At 58.3% G+C, this 20359-nt stretch overlaps 1 protein-coding gene across 2 annotated transcripts; it reads left to right on the top strand.

The window, feature by feature from the left end:
• The first annotated feature begins 146 nt into the window (after positions 1-146).
• On the top strand, positions 147-19627 carry LASP1 (LIM and SH3 protein 1). 2 transcript variants are annotated; one of them, XM_052700105.1, is made up of 7 exons: positions 147-278; positions 3613-3707; positions 11249-11333; positions 15087-15194; positions 16978-17128; positions 17205-17299; positions 17920-19627. In XM_052700105.1, the coding sequence occupies exons 1-7, from the start codon at positions 210-212 to the stop codon at positions 18091-18093; spliced, it is 777 nt and encodes a 258-aa protein (XP_052556065.1). In that variant the 5' UTR covers positions 147-209; the 3' UTR covers positions 18094-19627. The 2 variants fall into 2 exon arrangements, with proteins under 2 accessions (XP_052556065.1, XP_052556066.1); XM_052700106.1 differs by lacking the exons at positions 147-278; positions 11249-11333 and having other exon boundaries at positions 3627-3707.
• Positions 19628-20359: the final 732 nt, after the last annotated feature.

Here is a 20359-nt window from a genome sequence, read left to right as displayed (position 1 = left end):
TAGGGAGCAGCGATTTGCGCGTGCAAAGGAGTGCGGGAGCGCGCGTGAGGGCGGCGGGGCGATGCGCGTGGGTGGGCGCGCGCTGCCGCCCCGCCCCGCGCGCCCCCGCCGCCCCTCCTCCCTCCCCCCCCCCCTTATTTAGGGGCGCGGCGCGCGGGCGGCGGCCCAGAGGCGGACGCGGCGGCTGCTGCGGGGGGAGCGGGGCGGCCATGAACCCCAACTGCGCGCGTTGCGGGAAGATCGTGTATCCTACCGAGAAGGTGAACTGCCTGGATAAGGTGAGAGCGGGGAGCAGCATCCCGCAACCCTTCTCCTTCTCGACCCAATCCCCGCCACCGCGTTCTGCCCGCACTGTGCGGAGCAGTCGGAGCTGTCGGGGGGGGGGGGAGAAAGGCTCCGGATCCCGCAGCGCCGTGAGGCGGAACCCATCTGGATCCCATTAACAGTGGGGGTTTCTTTTTAAGCTCCGGTTCCATCGGGCGCGTCCCCTTTCCCGGAACTCTGCGGTTCGCGTTGCTTTCTCTCGCTGCTTTCAGTATCGCTTCGGAGCGTTTCTTTCCCTGTTAAAAATAAAGCTTTTCTGCCACCGGCATTCCGATCTTGAGGAGGGGGTGATGGGGGGGAGGGGTGCAGCGATCTCTCGCTGTTGCCCCCGCGGGACCCCCGGAGCCGCCCCCTCCCCTCCACCCCCCCCCCGCTCCGGGGCGCTCCCGCAGGTTCTAAAATAAGTAACTCGCGGAATGCGCCGATCCGCGCAGCGACATTCCTGAGCCGCGCAGACCCCGGGGCCGCATTTTTCACGGATGAGGTTTTTTCCTGACGCTGGGAATCGGCCGACGCCGATCCATCAGCGCTGTGTCCCAGAGACCCTCCCGTCTGTTTCAAGCTGAGAAGTGGCTCTGTCTGCACAGCACCCCCCGCGGGTGTCCTGGCGGGGGTTCATTGGGGGATGGGGGGGGGGGGATGCGCTTCCTCCTATGCGCGCAGCCCCGCGCTGCTCTCACCGCCCGCTGTGCGTGCGGGGCTGCGGGAACAGCTCAGGGCTGTGGGGGCTTCGCTCTCTGCAGCCCCCCGTTAATCCTTCCTGCGGCTGCACGAGCCCCCCCGCCTCCCGGAAAGCACGACCCGATCTCTGCTTTTACAACGTCCGCGTCAGCTCCGTGCAAAGTCTGAAGGGCGGATTTGCTCGCACCGCACCGGGTGGCCGCCGCGGGGGGAGCGGTGCGGAGCTCAGGGTGACGGGTTTGCCTTTTCCCGGAGCGAAGCGCTGATATCGGCAGCGACTGATCCGAGGTCCTCGGCTGAGTCGGACGGGGGCTGAGCCGTTTGGTTGGGATCTCAGCGCCGCTGCTTTGCACGGAACGACGGCTCCATTTGGCAACGGGGAGGGGGGGGGGGGGGTTCCCTTGCCCAAGGCTGAGGGCTGCGATGCTTCCGCTGGGGGAGCGAAACGGGGCTCCTGTTGTGGTGCTGTGACTGTGAAACCAAGGTGGGATTTGCTGTTAGTTCCTTAAAGTGGCCACAAACCCAGCGGGGCTCTCCCTGTGCCGTCTTCATCCTTTGAGTCCTGAATGGCGCAGCAGCAGCAGCAAAGGATGAGCTGTGGGTGCACACAGCTGTGAGCTCCATCCCCGTTCTGCTGCACGCAGGTGGGAATGGTGCTCCGTGCACTGCATGCCCAGCAGAGCAGCTCCGGGCTGTGGGGGTGCAGCGCTGTGCAGCTGTGCCTGAGCTCTGCTCCAGGAGCTCTGAGCGCCTCAACCTGGGAACTGAAAAGCAGAGCCATCAGCTCTCCTGAAAAGAAGCTATTTGGAGCCTGGCCTCCTTTCTCTGCTGGAGGGTGAGGGGCAGCAGGATGGGCAGTATGAAGAGCTGCTGTTCCTGTGCTTGTTGTGCTGCTCCTTTGTGGTGTTGGTGTGGGTTCGTGCAGACGGGGCTGTGTTGGGGTAAGGTGATGTTCAGAGGTGGCAGTGCTGAGGGCTGCAGGCAGCTCATCTCTGGGTATTCATGTTGTTATGAAGCTGTGGATGGCTGGAAGGCTGCATGTAACTTATGGGATGCTCTGAGGGTTGTTGGTCCGTCTGTCTCATCTGAAAGCATGGGGGAGAGGGGAAAAGTGGGCAGGAAAGGAGCTGGGCGACGGCACAGGGCAGTGCAGTGCGATGCCCCTCCGCTCGGCCACCGTTAGCAGGAAGCCGAGGAGGAACTCTCAGGAGGAACTCGCAGGAGGAAAAGCACAAATACGTTGCTCTGAGCAACTGAGAGGCGGTGAGTTGTCCTGCTCCGCTGAGTCACAGCGCCCAGGGCTGTGTTTGTGCTCGGGGTGTGGCGCTGGGGGTGGGTGGCACAGGGCTGCTGCTGCTCCTGCAGGATGAGAGCACGGAGCAGAGCACGGCGCCAGCAGTGGAAACAGATGCTTAGAAGCTCTAAGGTGGAAAAAACATTACGGGTGGAAACTGTAGCACCAGCAGCAGCTGTTCTCCCTGTGTTCGCTCACTGCATCGCCTGACTCGCAGCTCTGGGTGCTGAGCTGCTGGCTTGGCTCTGCTTGTTCCTTCTGTGTTTTTGTGGAGCGGCTGTGGGCACCTCGCGTGAAAAGTATGTCTGCTGATGGAGGAAGAGCCACTGGGGTGGTGCTTTCCTTCTTCGATTCTCCCACTCAGCTCTGCTCCCCAGGCGTCGCTCCAAGCTCCCAGCCCTTCCTGGGACCCTGGGCACGAGGTCACAGCAGAACACGGCTGGGGCCAAGCATCCTGAGGGGTCACACAGCTGCTCTGAGCTGCTCTCACAGGGCTCCTTCCAGCCCCTGGGTCAGAAGGGCCCTAAACGCTCCAAATGTGTCTTTAGAGCTCATTAGATGCTGCGGCCAATAATGTCGGGTTGTGATCTGAATTTTGAGTCTTTAACCTTGAGTGTGAGCTGGAGGAAGAGCTGTGCTGCTGTGAGTCTGTGCCTGGCATTCAACTGGGGTGTGCAGGGCTGGGGGAGGATGCCAACACCCCCTCCCCAGCATCAGGCTGCTCATCCTTATCACTCCAGCCCTGCCCTGATAAGGTGCTGCTGTGTCTTCCAGCAGTGGGGGAGAGGGCCTTGAAGTGTGCATAGGACGATCCATGAGGTTTGGGGAGTGCAGTGAAGGTGGGGGGGGACCCTTTGGACACCTGTGTTGGACCGAGTGCTGCTCATGGGGGGGGGGGCCTCTTCTTTTCTATCTCTATCTCGCTCCCTGGGCTGGGTGTCTCTGCAGCCCCACCTGACCCTCTCTCCTGCCCAGCTCTGGGCAGAAAAACCCACAGCTGTACCTTTGAAGCTGCAAACCACAGCTGCTGGCTCTGCTGAGTGCGTGCGTGAGGAGGAGCTTTCACTCCCCTCCTCGGCCTAGCCCTGTGGATTCCTGATGTGGAGATAAAGCAGCACGCTGCTGTAAGGCGAAGTCATAAATGCTGCTGCTGTGTTGGGGTGAGATGCATTGGGAGAGAGTCCTGTGCTGGTGGGAGGCCCTGCAGGGGCTGTGGGTGTCAGCACTGGTATCTCTGGGCTGAGTTTTGCAGAGCAGGGCCGTGTCCCATCAGAACGGAGCCTCGCGCTGACGCTCCTCTCCTCTGTTTGCAGTTCTGGCACAAAGCATGCTTCCACTGCGAGACCTGCAAGATGACCCTCAACATGAAGAACTACAAGGGCTACGAGAAGAAGCCCTACTGCAACGCGTGAGTGCTGCCACGGGGGGTTGGGGCTGTGGGTGCTGGGGGGGCCGTGGGATTCTCCTCCCTCTCAGTGGTTGATTTTCTTATGTCCCACCATATGGGGTCCTGGAGCCCTGGTGTGGTTCCATGGGATGGTTCTCCATTGCTCTGCAGCATTTGGGGATGGGGAAACGGGTTCTGGCTGTGCCCTGGGATCCAGCCCTGCTCAGTCTGCAGGTGAATGAGATTCTGCTGTGTGTGTTTCTTAATGTCTATAAAGCAGCTTTGCAATGAGATCTTTTGTAGCTGTTTCTTATACATCGACGGGTCTTAGGAGGAAAATGAGATGATGTGCTGCTGCTTAGCACTTGTGTAGCGAGCTCCATTCACAGAGTGCTCTAAAAACTCTAATCCTGACAACATCCTTGTAAGATGGGTATTAACCATATTAATGCCTAAGAATAGAATGGAGAAGCAATAGGGCTGTCAGTCAGCAGCGCTGCAGCAAAACTCTCTTGTGTAGCTCTGCTATTGCTGGGAGCGACAGTGGTGGAGGTGACACAACCCTGAGAGTCCTGCAGGGCTGAGACGGTGTCCTGTGTGTCCCCTTGGGGGTGGCTGCGTCCTGCAGGGTGCGAGAGCCCTCAGCAGCCCTTCTTGCAGCCAGAGCCCCCTCCCCTCTGGGCCCCATGGGCTGGGATGTGCCCATCCCCGTTCATACCGCAGACTCGGGGTCCCGTTCTGCTCCTTCCCTCTGCTGCTGTAAGGGAAGTGGGATAATAATGGGAAATTCCTGAGATTCCAAGGAGTCTGCGCAACCCCGACCCATCTCACTTTCTCAACCCCCTCTGCTCCAGAGCTGCCTTTGATGCTGGCTGTGGCCTTAACTCTTTCACAGCCGCTCAGGAAGCCTGGGCTGGTCTCACAAAGACCCACATCACATTGTGCCCTTCCTGCTCCGTGCGGCCGTGCCTTAATGCACAGGGAACTGGGAGCTGCTGGCAAGCAGGGTGAGGTTGTGCTGCCCAATGCTGTGGGGCAGAGCACAGGGCTTCGTGCTGCCCCAGGAGGGACAGGGGGATGTGGTGCAGCACGGTGGATCCTGATGCTGCCGGTGCCTGCAGGAGCTGGGGAACAGCAACGTTTACTCTGGCAGGGGAGCGGCTGCTGTGCTGAGCACAGGGTCTGCTCTGTTTGAGCCGTGGCCTTCTGCCAAATTCCGAAGTTTCTTTCTTCAAGAGAGCAGAAGGAAGAGGGCCGGGCTTCCTCCTGCTCTGCCATTGCCCTGCAATAAATCCAGGCGCAGCCTTTGGGTGGCTGCAGCTCTGGGCTCCTTGTGGCTTTGGTGCTGTGATGCAGCTGGGTGCTGCTGGCAGCGTTTGGGGCTGGGTTCATCCCATGGGAGCACCTCGAGCTCCAGGAGGTGGAAGCAGAGGCAGGGGAAGGGCTGTATGCAGATCAGGGATGGAGGAGAGCTGAGCTGCAAGAGTCAGAGGCTGCTGGAGAGGCAGAAGTGTTTCTCTGCCCTGTCCCAGTTACGTGATCGTTCTGTTCATCTCCCTCGAGAGCACCTCCAGACAAGGCCAGGCTTCATCATATTGCTGTGGGCTTGCTTGAATTCCTGCTGATCTCAAAACAATTGCTGTGCTGAACGTGTTCAGCTCAGACAGCCCTGCTCCAGCACCCCCTGTGCTGCTGGGTTTGTTCCTTGGCTGCTTGCTCAGCCCCCCCCTTGTTGGGTTTGCATGAGGCACTGCTGCTGGCTCACCCCTGCACCTCCTGTGCTGGCGAGGGGAGGGGAAACTGCATTTTTCCCTTTGCTGAGGGGCTCTGGTCTGTGCCAATAGTACGTGGTGTAAGTGTGCCAGTCCCTGCTCCCTCCATCTGCTGTGTGACCACAGCTGCACCCAGCTATGCTGCCCTGTGGGTGCAGTGTGGGAGTGCTGTCCTCTAGCAGCCCCATCACCTTCCTTCCCATTGCTGACCCCAAGGACTCCCTGTAGCCCCATCTCTGCGTTCCACGCTGTGCTGTCCCACACCCCCCAGGGCTCTTGGGAAGAGAGGAGCCCCAGCAATGCGTTCTTGGCTCTGTGCAGTGCCCCATCTGGTAGCAGCTGCCTCTGTTCGTACAGTGAGCCCTCAGACCAGGGAGGGGAGGGGGGCAGGAAGGAAAAGAGGAACAACTGTGTGCCAGGGGGGTGTCTGGGTGTTCAAGTGGCACTGGGTTGGGGCTCTGGGTGGAAGGAATGCCTCTGTGCTGTGGGTAGGTGGGAGCAGGCAGTGGAGTATCTAGGGAAAGGCCTCCCCATCCCTCTTCTGCACGGAGAGGTGGGGGTCGTGTGGAAGCTTTCATGCCCCCCCCAGCTGTGGGGTTTGGAGGAGGGGCAGTGCTCTCCTGGTGCAGGTATTGGGTGCCTGTGCAGACACTGCCCTATTGTTGAGCTCTGCTCACAAAGCAGATGGTGAGTGAGCGTGATTGCTGAGAAACGCAATCCTGTCATCAGGGTGGGGGTCTTCACTGCAGCAAAACCCCCAGCCCTGCGTGAGGGAAGGGGGGGGGGGAGGTTCAGTTGCAGAGCCCCTGGGGCCGGGCTGCTGGTGGCTGTTGTGTTCCCAACCTTGCTTATCCGTGCCTGGGGCCAGAGACCTTGTGGAAAAAACCAGTAGTGCTGCGATGCCGGCTCTGCTCCCATAAACAACACTCTGAGGTGGGGGGGGGTGGACAGGCAGTGCTCTGTTTGGGGGTGGGGGGGGACAGGGTGGCTGTGGGATGAGCATTACTGCTTCCAGGAGCTGCTGCTGCTGACTTCACAGCTTGGCAACACCCTGCTCTGCTTTTGCTTGAAATCTTTCCACTGTGGATGAAAGCAGGTTCTTGGAGCAGGCTGCTTGCACTGCAACACCCTCTGGAAGTGCTGGCACAGCCTCTGGGAAAGAGGGGGGAGCTGAGCAAAGCCCCAGGAAGGCAGTGCAGTGTCCCTGCTCAGCACTGGGTTCCTCGTGCTGGAGCTGTGCCTGTGGGTCCCCTTCTGCCTCCAGCATGGGGAGGGCGCTGGGGCAGCCTTGGTGAGGAGCTCATCCTGCAGAGCTGTGCTGTGCTCAGTATGGGCTGGGAACAGATGCTGGGAAAAGCAGCAGCTGCACACACAGAGGGCTGGCCCAGCCATTTTGGCAGCCTGAAAACACTGGGAGGAACTGAGATCCCACTCTGCAGCCTGTTCCTTTAGGGTGGGATGTTTGCAAGCTCTCTGCAAAGTAGCAGGGTGCTGTTTTCACTTAAGAAAGAACAACAGTTTATTATTGTTTAAGTGTGTCCCTGTGAGCCAGCAGCTCCATGATGGGCAGGATGTGACCGTGCAGCCTGCTGGCAGCACTCAGCCTATTGCTCCTGCTGCATAACTCTTTGTTCCCAAAGCTGCTGTGCAGTCGTGGGGGTGATGCTCACCTCCTGGAGGTGTGGGGTTGTGCTGCACATCTGCCCAAAGCACTCGCTTGGAGCCTGTGTGTGAGGGCAAGCGATGCACCAAGCACTGATTGCTGCCAAAATGCAGCACATGGTGGCCATGCAAGGAAACAGAGGTGCCTTGGAGTCATGCCGAAAGTGGCTCCTCTTGTTCCTGTTGTCTTGCAGAAGCATCCCACTGCTGACCTTACAGGAGAAGCGTAGCTCCATCTCCAAGTGCAGCCCCTCAGCTCTGTGGTGGGGCTATTATGGGGTGTATGGGAGGAGCTGCTCTTTGTGGCAGCTCTTCAGAAGAGCTCCCACCCCCATAGAGGCAGCAGGGAGTCAGCTGGGGGTGCAGAGCAGACAGACCCTGATCCCCGGTAATCCTCAGCTGCCTCCAGGTGCTGTGGGGCTGACGGCCCCAAACTGCCCCTAATGCAGCAGCCAGACAGGCTCTGTCCACCCTGCAAAGACTGCCCTGACCTGGTTTAGCAGCACAGCACGAGGTGTCTGGGGCTGCGTTGGGGTTTGCTCCTGTTTCTGGGGATGGGACAGCATGCATTGCCTTCTGAGGGGTGTCTTGAGCAGCTCCATGGATGGTGCCAGCAGAAAGTGAATGAGGGAGAGGCCCCAAGCAGGGATGTGCATCCCGTATCACCCTGCTCTGTGTCCCTGCATGCTGCTCTGTCTTGCCCATCAGCAGCCCCATTGGATCCCGAGTGCCCCATTCATTAGGCACTAATTAGGTGCAGGGGGCCCATTGGGAAAGGCCTGCAACTGGCTCTTGCTTCCTCCCAAGCTCTTACTTCCCAATCCTATGCAGAGCTGTTTCCTCTGAGGTGTTTGGCTCAGCACCACGGGGCCATGGTGCAGTGCCAGGACCGCGGTGGGCACGGATCCTTTTTGTGCTGGGTACCAAAGGCTGTTGCTCACTAATTGCAAGGGTGGTTTTGCTGTGTGCTGCTCATGCTTCTGGAGGAGGCAGGTCGGGTGCTGAACACCTTCCTTACCTGCACCAGTTATGGGTCTGACTGTGGGGTGGAGAGCACAAGAGCAGCCTCCATGGGGAAGGACGCTCCCTGCCCATCCCTGGTGCAATTCTGCTTCCTGCACGCTCCCCCAACCCGACACAATCCGTCGGTGCTTCCTCATTAAGATTTAATTTACTGCTGTGAGCGCTGTGGCTGATTCTCATGCATACGAGATGGTTTCCCCGTTGCAGGGAGGTGGACATCTGTGGTTTGAGCTGAGTGTCCCCACTCCTTCGTTCCCAGCCTTTGGAGCAGGCGGATCCCACAGCTCTGCACGGAGCTGATGCCCGTCCACGGGGGATGTGGTTCACTTGGTGCATTTCCTCCCATTCCCTGCTGCAGGAGGATCGCTGCCCCCAGCAGCAGATGTGGGGCTCAGGGCTGCAGCCCTTGGGGAGGCTCCTGCAAAATCTCATTGACCAAAGAAGAAACCCAATGCTGTTCTGTGCCCCTCTCCTTCATCCCTCCCCGGCCCCTGCTCACGCTGTGAATGGCATCAGCGTCTTCCAGAAGATGATGATGATGATTTTGCCCTACAGCCACAGCTGTGTGGTTTCCCCCAACTTGGCAGGGATGATTTGTGGCATTGCTTTGCAGTCCTGCAGCACTGTGGGCTTCCTCCTCCCCACACTCCATGCTCGGACCCTTCTCCGTGCTATTAGCATGCCCGGAGCATTGGATGCTGTTGCCATGGAAATGGGATGATTTAGACTCAGAGAGCACAGAGCTGTGACAGAGATGAGGCTGCAGCTCAGTGCTACACCACTGTGATTGCCTTTGCCCTTTGCAGGAGCTGCCCAGTGTCACACTGTGCTCTGCTGCTCTGCATGGCTGCTGCCCCCCGGACCTGGGCTGAGCACAGCACCACAGCCAGCAAAGGGGTTTGGATTGTGTTGCTTTTGTGCTTGAAAAGTGGTTTTGTTCTCTTTGACCTCAGTGTGAGTTAAGCAGTGGCTTCCAAGAAGCTCAGGAAGAGGCTCTGTGCTGAGCTGTCCTCCAGTGCTGCTGAGCTGCAGTGATGCATGGAGTGCATGAATGCTGCTGCATCAGAGCCCCAGCGCCCTGAGCAGCCGCCTCCTGGCACGGCGTTGGGATGCAAGCACACGTTTCCTGCAGCCAGGTTTGGACACTCAGTGCATGCACTGCTGGCTCTGCAGCGCAGATACCATGGCTGTAATGCACGTGCAGCATTCAGGAGCACCTTTCTGACTACAGCCCTGCTCCTTTTGCAGCGGGCAGCAGTGGGCTGTGTGCCATGGCTGCGCTGCTGGTTGCTGCCTCTAGAACATCACTCGGGCAGAGGCTCTGCTGTGGAGCTGCTGCTATGATTCCCAGTGGTTGGAGGGGTCTGGAGATCATCCGGCCATCCCTACAGCTTTAGCTTCTGGGAGAACCAACCATTGAGAGCTCTGCTTTCACCCCAGCTCTTTGGCTGTTGGCAAAGCCAGCCCGGTGCTGCTGTGTTGGGTTTGGTCAGCGTGGAGGAGGCAGTGCAGAGCCCAGCAGCCCCAGCTGGGTGGATTCTGTGCCCCAACGCCATGCCCAGCCGTGGTGGGAGCAGAGCCTGAGCACACAGTGTTGTATCTCCCCCCGTCAGATTAATCTAAACAGAGATTAAACCATATCCTAGGGGCGGTCTGTGATCTGCTCTCATCCAGCGCTGCTCCTTGTCCCTCTCAACTGCTGCTGAGCTTCCTTTCCCCTTTCTGCAAACCACATCTGCTTTGTCTGCTTTCTGGGTGTGCGTGGGGGGGTTTCTCTGTTTTCTCAGCGTGGCTCTGGAGTCTATTTTTGTTGTCTCACTTCCTGCGTTGCTGCATGAGGTATGTGCTGCTCTCAGGTCCGTGTCTCAGTGTCGTGGTGCAGATGGTTTCCTGCTGCGCTGACCGCAGTGTGGACAGCCGTGGGCAGAGCTCTGCTCACACTGTGTGCAGTCAGTTCCCTGTGGTGGCTCTCAGGGCGCAGCCTGGGGCTGTCAGACCCACAAGGGCTCCCACGTGGTGCAGGTAGGGATGGGGCTGCAGCTCCATCAATTCAGGGCTCGCCTTGTCTGCCAGCGTGGGAGCTGTGGGCCGCCTGGTGCAGGGACAGCAACGGGACAGGGATGGGGTCAGAGCTGTGTGCATGGGCAGCAGATGCATCTGCAGGGTTTGCAGGTTTGTTTTCAGCCCTGCTCACCTCCTTTCGGAGCCACCGTGGAGGAGGAGAGCTGCCTTGTCGGGGCTTTCAGGAGGGTTTGTTCAAGCAAAGGGAAGTGAATGTGAGTTGGGGTGCTGCTGCTCTGTGCCCCCCAGACCCAAAGTGCTGCATCTGGGGGCAGTTGCCATTGCATGTGGTGGTGCCTGGCAATGGATTTGCTCATGAAACCCCCCACGTTCCAGCAGCTTTGCCTCTGCTTTTCCACCTTCCTGAGCAGGGGAAGGGCTGGGTGAAGTGTTCCCATCTCAGGGGGAGCTCACAGCGTTTGTGTCAGATGTTCACCTCCTGCCACGCATGAGTTCACCCCACTGCACATCTGTGCTGATCGCAGAGGCTGCGTGTGGCACTGCAGGAATGCAGCCCGGCCGTGGCTCTCCTGCTTTACAGCCCCGTGTTGGACACATGCTAAGCAACCACCCCACGTGTGGGATGGGTGTAGGTGAGAAGCGCCCCGGGTCAGACACCATTCTGCTGACAGAGCTCCTGCTGGGTGGTGATATCCTCAATGTGAGGTCTGTGGCTGAAACTGCAGCAGAATGAGCAAGGAGAGCTCTGGGCTCCTCTGAGCCATCCTGCTGGGAGCGGTGGAGCAGAGGCAGAGCGGTGTAAACCAAAATGTTTACTTGGATTGATGTTACCAATGACGGTAACTGAAGGTCCTGGTGAAGGTGTCTCGGGGTCCATCCAGAACTCAGGCACAAACCTACAAAGACATTTTCCTCTGGGAAAAAAATAATGACATAAAAAAAAAAGCCAAACCCTCCTTTATCTGCTTTTCCCCATGAAAGCAGCAGAGTGCAGAGGGGTGGCTGCTCCATGAGACACCTCCAGCACGGTGCTATGGAGAGGGCTGGGCACCCGGTGCTGACGCTGTCCTTTCCCCCCTGCAGACACTACCCGAAGCAGTCCTTCACCATGGTGGCAGACACTCCTGAGAACCTGCGCCTAAAGCAGCAGAGCGAGCTGCAGAGCCAGGTAAGCGTACATTGTGTGCTGCAGAGCCAGGTGAGAGCTGCACTGTGCTCTGTGCTTTGTGCCTCGTTGTGCTGCGTTCTCTGCTCCGGCGCGCAGCAGGAGAGCTGTGCGTGGGGCTGTTTTGCTGTTTGCTGTTCCACTCATTTGAGGTGGCTGTGAGCTGCCTCCCCCAGGCACCCCCAACCCCGCAGTGGGATTTTCCCTGCTGGCACCCAGCATTGCAGCGGGGTGAATTGGAAAGGAGGGGCGTGAGCTCTGCGGGCGCCGGTTTTGGGTAAACCCAAAGGTTGGAGGGATTGGAAGCTCTGGCAGGCAAAAATGAGCAGATGGAACAGATACCAGGGGGTGTGGATAAAGTGGGAAGAGGGGAGGCTGTGGGAGGAGGGAGCTGAGCAGACGTGCCCCATTCTGTGCCATAGGGGGTCCCAGAAGTGCCCAGCTGTGATGCAGAGCTCTGGGCACTGCTCCTCCTGGGGGTGTTGGGATTGCTTTGGGTGGGCAGCAGGCAGAGCTGCAGTGGGAGAGAACGTATCCAGGGGCAGTTCTGGCTTGAGCCACCGTCTCTGGGGAGGACACAGGATGTGGCCACTGTTCTGGGAATCTCTTTTACTTCTTTTTTTTTCTTTTTTATTTCCTTCAATGCAAAGGGGCAAAGAGGAAAGGGCAGAGAGTCCACCCAGAGCTGTCAGCATTGGCTCAGCGCAGTGCTGGCAGCGGGAGGGCAGAACAGGGTTGGGGTTTGCCCAGGGTTGGTGTGAGGTGAGCAGTCATCCTTTGGGGTCAGCGTGTTCCCCTCCACGTGCCTGGAGGAGATGCTGCCCTCCTCCTCCTCCTCTCCCCGTGAGCCTGGAGCCGCCAGGAGCTGGAAAGCAAACAGTGGGGTCAGAACCTCACCTGGTGACAGATAGAGCTGTGCTTTGCAAGGCCGGCCCAGCAGCACCCTGTGCACCTGGATGGAGCTCAGCCCAAGTTCACTCTGTGCTCCAGGGAGCCACAAAGGGGACACGGTTGCTCTTCCTCAGTAATAATCCGGAGAACCGTCTGCTCTGCAGCCCCCGGTGCTGCTTTTCCAATGAGCTCAGCTCTTCATTATCTCTTGCTTATTAAAGTAGACCCCAGGGAGGGGATGCTGGCACTGCCTGGGCTTTTCTGCTGCTCGCTGGGACGCTCGGCTCCCCTTGCTGTGTGCTGTGCTGGATGTGGCTGGAAATGAAAGTAGGTTCCATCCTCTGCGTGAGGTCGGTGCGGGGTGCCGTCCATCCCATTTCCCTCTGCACTGGAGAGCCGTGCTCAGACCTGGAGATCTGCTGTGCCTGGAGCAGGTACAGTGCCCTGGGAGGTGCTGGGGGCTGCATCCCATTCCTGCACTGCTCCTCCACCACTGCAGTGTGCGTGGACCCTTCTGAAAGGAAGGGACTGGAACAGACATGCTGTGTTGTCTTAACATTCCCAAATGCTCAGCTACTGCTGTATGTTGTGGGAGGTGAAGCAAAGCCCCTGTCACTGCACTGTGGGCACTGGCAATGCGAGCAGCACGTTGCAGGGCTGGCTGTGTGTGAATGTGGCATGAGAGGGGCTGGGGTGCAGCCAGGGGCTTCCAGTCTGTGGGACAGTGGCACCCACATCTTGGTGCTGGGACGGGCTGAGGGCATGGCTCTAAGAGCAGGAGGGAGCAGAAGGGATGGATAACAGTGGGACACAGAGCAGCTGAAGCGGGTGGGAGCTGCCCAGAGCCCCCCATGGAGGGCAGACCCTGAAAGTGCTACAGATAGGATCTTGGTGCCTTTGTTCTGCCCACACAGGGACTCTCCCGTTTTGTATTTCTCCAAGTGCTCCAGCTAAGGCTGCCACTGCTGTGCTTTGTGGGCAGCCTCATAGGGACAGCAGGAGCTGAGCAGACCCTTCAGAGAGCCCTTCTGAAGCAGGAGCCGGGCTTGGGCTGTAAATGGAGCTGATGGTTGGCAGCTGTGTGAGGGAAGGGGCAGTCAGAAGGTCTGTGGTCCTCCGTGGGGCTGCTGCCAGCTGGAGCTCTGCAGCTCTGTGCTTCCCTTCACAGCTGTGTTTGTGGGTGACCCCAATAGGGGCGATCTGCCAAACCCACACCCCAGCAGGACCGGCAGAGCCGGTTGTGCACCGGTAACGGGGCTGCATGCAGATCCACCACCTTCCTCCTCTATTTGTGTTTGTGGAAAGGGCGTCTGCTGTTCCGGTCACTGTAGACGCTGGATAATAACAGCCTGTGTAGTTAAAAGTGTCTGCAAAGCGACAGCTTTTACGCCTGCAGCCTCTTCTTGCAGCCCACGTGCGGCGAGCAAATCGCAGGGTTCCCCTTCTGTGGTTACTCCTGAATGCTAAAAATGGGCATTTTGGGAGCAGCCGCCCTGCCTGAGCGCTGCAGGTACCCACAGCACCAGCAGGCACTGGCTGCCTCGTAAGGGCAGGGAGAAGCAGAAAATTGCCCATTCTGAGCACTTCCTCCCTTTTTCTGCTGTCTGTCCTGGCCACTGCGATGGCTGCAGCACTGCAGTGTCCCCCTGCTCCGTGTTTTCCCTCCCAACATCACCCCAGTGCCCCTGTCCTGCTCTGATTGCCATGGGGCAGAACCTCCCCTGCAGCACGCACTGTGCCCCACATCCTGCCATCGTCCCCCCCTGCATTCAGGGCAGCCTCAAAGGGGATCCTTTTGGGCTGCGTTGCTCTGACCTGGGTGTTACAGGGAGAAGAAGAGAGGGGTGAGACTCAGGAGGGTAAATGTACAGAATGTCAAGGGAACTGCTTAGCCCTGTGATGAGCTTCTTGCTGGAGGATGCTCTACCTTTCCTTCTCATGCTTGTTGAGCTGTGCGTTTGCAGCCCAATGCGTAACACCCTGAGGTTGCTCCCTCCTAATGGCACTGTTTGTGTCCCTTACCCCAACCAGCTCCAGCTCTCTCCCTCATTGCCGTGGGCAAACAGAGGCTTCTGCTCTGAAATCGGTTCCTCCTTGATGTGCTTTGGCATCTCGGTCTCGTTGTTACCCTGCAAGGGAGGATTCTGCAGCCCGGTTCATTAAACCTTTCCTTTCTGAGTCACATCAGAGTTACCAGTTGTGGACTGTGCCATGTGTGCTGTGGCTGTGGGGAAGGGGTGGAGGCTCCATGGCTTCCATAGCTTGCATTTCTGCTTCTGTGCAGGGCAGGAGCAATGTGTTTGCAAGGTGCAGCTCAGGGCTGTGTGCTGGAAACGTGGTCTGGACGCTGCACAGAGCTACTGAAAAGCATGCAAGGGGACGAGTGAAATAGAGCACGGCTCTGCTGGAAGCGATGCTGGTGGCAGTTTGGCAAACAAATAGGGTTGCTCAGTTCTACTGGCCTCCAGCCCCACAGCCTGCTCTGTGATGGCCGTCCTGGGCCTTTTCTGTCCCTCAATGTCCCCTGGTGGAGCAGCTCATGGAGCCCTCAGGACTCACATATGGACAGAGAGCTGCGGCTGAGCTGACCTGCAGTGGCAGCCTGCAGGAAATGCAAAGTGAATCCAAGTGACCCCAGCCCTGCTGAGAGAGCAACAGGATGAGCAGAGCACAGGAAGCTGTTGTGTTTCAGCTCTTGGCAGTGCCTCGTTTTGCTGTTAGCAGATACATTATGGGGGCTCCTGCACGAAGCCAGGACTCAGACAGAGCTGCTGTGGGGACAGCGAGGTCCGTCTGGGTGAGCAGAGCAGCTCCACGCACTGCATTCCCCCGCAGCTCACTGTGTTTGTTCTTGATCCCACCCAGATTCGCTACAAGGAGGAGTTTGAGAAGAACAAGGGGAAAGGCTTCAGCGTGGTGGCTGACACCCCGGAGCTGCAGCGAATCAAAAAGACTCAGGATCAGATCAGCAACGTGAGTGCCTTCTGATCGCTGTGTCTGATGCTGCTGCGCTCCTCTGCTGCGGAGCTGTGTGCTGGGAGGGGGGGAGGGGGGCACACAGCATCACCTGAGCTGTCACCGTACCTCGTTGTCACCCGGGCTGTCAGCACGGCCCACTGAGCACGCAGCACCGCGTGGAGCTCTGGGCTGTGTCTAAAAGAGACCCAGCTCTGCCTTTCTAAAAACAAGAAGCCCACGTCTGGGTTGGCTGCATCCTGCTCTCCCCATCCCTGTCCGGGTGCTGTGTGCAGGATGTGGATGGCTGTTTCCATGGCGAAGGAGGAGGATGCACACACACACACACAGAGCTGCTGCATGGGGTGCAGCCGACCTGGGGCACAGTGACACGGCTGCCTGCAGCACTGCATCCCTCCAGCAGCACGCAGAGGGTTAATTAACCTTTAGCTGCTGGTAAAAGTCATGTGCGCAGCCCTTATCTAACAGCCCAAGCTGTTGCAAAACCTGGCCCAGCAGCAAGGCAGGAGGTTCCTCGCCGAGCCCTGGGCCTGCCCTGAGAGCTGCAGCTTTGCATGCAAAATGCTTTGGGTTTCAGAAAGCTGCCATGCCTGTGCAAGGAGAGGGAGCCCACATGAAGGAGCTCATAGACACACACACAAACACAGCACACCCCATGGGGCTGGAGGCGGCTGTTTGTTCCCTCTCTTTTTGATCCCATTTGCAGCTCTGGGCAGCATGTGGGGTCCGCAGGGAGTTACCTGCACATCCAGACCTGAAGGCTCTGCTTAAGTTGGGAGCTGCTGGGTGGATTTTCCTGCATAGGAGGCGTTCAGAGCCCCGCAGGCATCTGTCTGCCAGCTTGGCATGGCCGTGACCCACTTAGCAGCCCCTGCGTGCAGCCTGCTGTGCCAACAGGGCTCTGCGCCGCGGGGGGATGAGCAGCACAGGGGCTGCAGGCCGAGCTGCAGCACTGCCCCAAAGCACGAGGTGCAAAAGGTGCAAATGCAGCCCTGCACAGCAGGAAACCCTCTTAGGAACGGAGCTGTGCAGAGCCCAACGCTGTGCCTCTGAGCACAGGGAAATTGCAGTCAGTTCTGCAGCAGCATCCCCGTCCCTGCAGCTCTGCTCCGGGCTTTGCCTCCCGCCTGTAGGGAGCCCTCTGGAGTGCCCTTCAGTACAGCACTGTTTAACCAGCAGACAAATGGGCTCCAGGTGCTTCCCAATGGCAGGGTATTCATTAACAGGAGCAGCTATTAATTTTTACACCGTGCCCAGGGTTGGGTTAACCCTTTGCTGCAGTGTGTGCAGGGTGGCATCGCTAAAGGTGCTTCTGCTCTGTGCTCCTGCGGTGCGGGGGGTTGGGAGGCTGCTCCTGAGCCTCACCCATGCCTGGAAACCTCACAGATCCCACCCCAGGACCCTGAAGTCCTCCTTCTCCTTGCTACGAGGGAGAGTCACCCATTTTGGGCTGCCTGGTCCTCCCCATGTACCTTACTGTGCATCCTGACCACAGTGATTCTCTGCCCCTTCTCCAGGCTCTGGGAGCTTCTTGTTCACTCTGCACACACCTGAATGCTGAACCTTTCCTCATTTGGGGCACCGCTGCTCTATTATATAGGATTATATAGGTTTCCCTCCTTCCCCTTCCTATGCCCACTCCCATCTCGAAGCAGCCACTGTGCTTCCTGCCCTGCTGCCCTTGTGAAAAGCAGCAGGCTGGGACCAAAGGATGCTGCTGGGGGGCTGGGGCCTGCAGAGCTGCCCGGGCTGCACTCTGACCTCTCACCCTCCTCCTTAGATCAAATACCATGAAGAGTTTGAGAGGAGCAGGATGGGCCCCAGCCCCAGCGAGGGCGCGGAGATGGAGCGCAGGAACTCCCAGGAAAGCGCCAATTACCGACGGCCGGAGCAGCACCAACCACAGCACCACGTCCAGCCCAGCAACCCGGGTAAGGGCCGTCCCAGCACCTGGGGGCTTCGCGTGGCAGCAGATCCTGGTGCTAATGGTGTATTCTTCCTGCCCAGTTTACCAGCAGCAGCCACCAGCCTCGCAGTCCTATTGCTACAAGGAGCCTGCAGCGCCCGCCTCCACGCAGCGCAGCGCACCGTCCGCAGCGGGGGTGAGTGAGGGGTCTTCAGGGTCCCTTCCAGCCCACACTGTTCAGTGATCCTGTGGTCTTTGAGGTCCCTTCCAACCCAAACCATTCATTGATTCTATGATCTTTAAGGTCGCTTTCAACCCACCACCATCCCATTTTTCAATGATCTTCGAGATCCCTTCCAACCCAAACCATTCATTGATCCTGCGGTCTTCGAGGTCCCTTCCAACCCCAACCACTCTATGGTTCTGCATTCTTTGAGGTCCCTTCCAACCCAACCACTCTATGGCTCAATGATCTTCGAGGTCCCTTCCAACCCCAACCACTCTATGGCTCAGTGATCTTCGAGGTCCCTTCCAACCCAACCATTCTATGGTGCTGCATTCTTTGAGGTCCCTTCCAACCCAACCACTCTATGGCTCAATGATCTTCAAGGTCCCTTCCAACCCAACCACTCTATGGCTCAATGATCTTCAAGGTCCCTTCCAACCCAACCACTCTATGGTTCTGCATTCTTTGAGGTCCTTTCCAACCCAAACCACGTGGCGATCCCGTGATTCTTTGATCCCATGGCCATTGCTGGCACAGCCCCATGTTCCCCATGGTGGGCTCCCTGCCCGCTGACCTCTCTCTCCCCACAGAAGCGTTTCCGTGCCGTCTATGATTACAACGCGGCCGATGAAGACGAGGTCTCCTTCCAGGATGGTGACACCATCATTAACGTGCAGCAGATCGACGACGGTTGGATGTACGGCACGGTGGAACGCACGGGCGACACGGGCATGCTGCCCGCCAACTACGTGGAAGCAATCTGAGGGGGTTGGAGCCAAACCTCCCCACCCCGTGGCCCCGGTGCGCGCGCGTCTCTCTCCCCCAGCATCCCTTCCCTCTGCCGGAGCCGCGTCCCGACGTCTCGGTTTCTTTGTGTTTCTGCAGCCGCCTCTGGTTTCTCTCGCCAATGTAGCTTTGTTCTCGCTCTGTCGGGACTGAGGGTCTGTCTGCGAGGGATGGCGGGGGCTCTGGGACCAAACGTTTCTCCCTCTGCCTTCCTCCTCTCTTCCGCAGGGGATGGGGCGCACACACCAGGCTGGGCCCCCCCCGCTGTGCTGGGAATGCATGGGGAGGGAGGAGCAGAATCATTTCCTTAGGACCAAACATCCCAACTCTGTGGATGCTGGGGGGACCAGCTGGCAGCACCTGCCCTGCGCTGCTCTGGCTCTGCCTCGTCCCATTGCTTCTCCTGACTCTCTGTCTGCAGTTCCTATTCTGACTGCACTCCCTCAGTCCTCAGCGTTGCAAACCAGAAAAATATTTGTGGTTAAAATCTTTTTTAAAAAAAAAAGAATAATCTTTTCTTGGGATTCAGAATGGTTCCGGGCAGCCCTGGGAGCAGCTCCTGCTGCTTTTTTGGGGTCCGGCTGCCTCATTTCTGCATCCCAGGCTGAGTGGTGCCACTGTGCAGGAGCACCTGCTGCCCTGACCTCGTGTCCCCCCGCAGCTCCGCTTCTCCCTTTTTGGGTCCCCATCCCTGTGCCTCTTTGGGCCGAGTGTGACGCGTCTCCCCGCTCTGTCACCGCACTGGGACTGCGCTGGGGGCTGTCCCTGCTGGCAGCAGAAGCGGGGAGGGGGGGCTGAGCACCCCGAGCCCTGTGCCGTCCCCCACCTCTCACCCCTTGGTCCCCAGCGGTGGTGGCCGCTGATGTTGGATCGCGTCACGGACCAAGATTTCAAAGCACATCTCTGACCCCTTCCCGTTCAGGCTGGGAAGGTCCCAGAGCTGAAGGTAAAACTGGAAGCCTGCAGCCAGGTGCTCATGTCCCAAAGGACCAAAGTGACCGAGTTCAGACAGCCCTCAGCTCTGCCTGGGGACAATCCCATGGGACGGGGGAGGACCCCGCTGGGAGCATCCCACCCCCCTCCTGCCTCCATCCCACCAGGGTGGGCTGCATGGGCTGGAGGTCCGCTCGGTGCTACACAGGCAGCGCAGGAGGAGGGAAAGGGGGCAGAGAGTCCACATCCCTCCCCGTCCCCCTGTCCTTCATCATCCTCGTCTGGGAAATAGTGGGGGAGGGGGGGAGCGTCAATGTGAATAAACCGTTTTTTAATGGACCAAATCACACAGGTGATCACGTTTTGGTATACAGACCTTTTTTTAATGCTACCTTGGAACCATTGTCCTGAGTCTCCGCGCCCCTTTCTCCCCCACCGTGGGAAACAAACCTCTTACTGCTTCATTTCTGCCTTTTCTCTCGACTTATGCACTTTTTTGCCTTTTTTCATAGCTGAAAAGCACCTAAACCTGTATTTAAAATAAATAAGTGAATAAAAAAACATTAAAAAAAAAAAAAAGGAAAGAAAGAAAGAAAAAAAAATGGAAAAGCTGAATCGCTTCTCGTCCAATGTAAAATAAACTTCGCCCTTCTCGGCTGCCCGGTCAGCTCTCAGTGCTTAGAAGGTTTTTCCTTCGGATCCATCACTTGGTTGGGGTTTGTCCTCATGTTTTCCTTCCCGTGGGGCTGAGCACCCACCGACAATCCAGCCTTTTTAAGCCAACCCTCGAATGGAGCAGACCGATCGATCCTCGGTTTCCTCCACAATAAAAGCACGGTTTCTACCTGCCCGCGGTGCTGCTGTCGTGGCGCTGTTCCCTCGTGCCCCGGGGACACAAAGGGACGTGGGGACCCTGCAGATCTTTGTCCCTGGGTGCAGCCCAGGGGTGTTCAGCATCTGCATCCAGCCCTGAGCAGGGAGTGAGGCTCAGAGGTGGCTCTGCTGGCCCCGTTCCTCTCCCAGCTCCGTTTGCTGCTCCCTTTCCATCTCTGCTCCCTTTGGTGATGCAAACCAGAAGAAAGCTTGCAGTTAAAAACTCAAGAAACCCTTATTTTTTAGGAACTCTTCCTTAGGAAATCCTTTCCTGCGATTCTGAGTGGTGCTGTGCAGCTCCGGGAGCGGCTCCTGCTGCTTTTTGGGGTTTGCTGCCCCAAAAATCCCGGGCTGAGCTGTGCTGGATGTCATCCGCACCCACAAAAGAAAAACAAACCCGGCTGCGTGGCCGCCGCTGCCGCTCACGGATTGCTTTGG

This window comes from Tympanuchus pallidicinctus, unplaced genomic scaffold (genome assembly GCF_026119805.1).
Source record: "Tympanuchus pallidicinctus isolate F22 unplaced genomic scaffold, pur_lepc_1.0 scaffold39, whole genome shotgun sequence".
NCBI classification, from domain to species: Eukaryota; Metazoa; Chordata; class Aves; order Galliformes; family Phasianidae; genus Tympanuchus; species Tympanuchus pallidicinctus.
Note: the sequence above shows the minus strand (reverse complement) of the source record. Positions and strands in the feature narration are given on the sequence as shown.

Coding starts and splice junctions, on each gene's coding strand:
- LASP1 (XM_052700105.1), top strand. CDS start 210: ATGAACCCCAACTGCGCGCGTTGCGGGAAGATCGTGTATCCTACCGAG. Junction 279..3,612: donor AGGTGAACTGCCTGGATAAG/GTGAGAGCGGGG, acceptor CTCTGTTTGCAG/TTCTGGCACAAAGCATGCTT. Junction 3,708..11,248: donor AAGAAGCCCTACTGCAACGC/GTGAGTGCTGCC, acceptor TCCCCCCTGCAG/ACACTACCCGAAGCAGTCCT.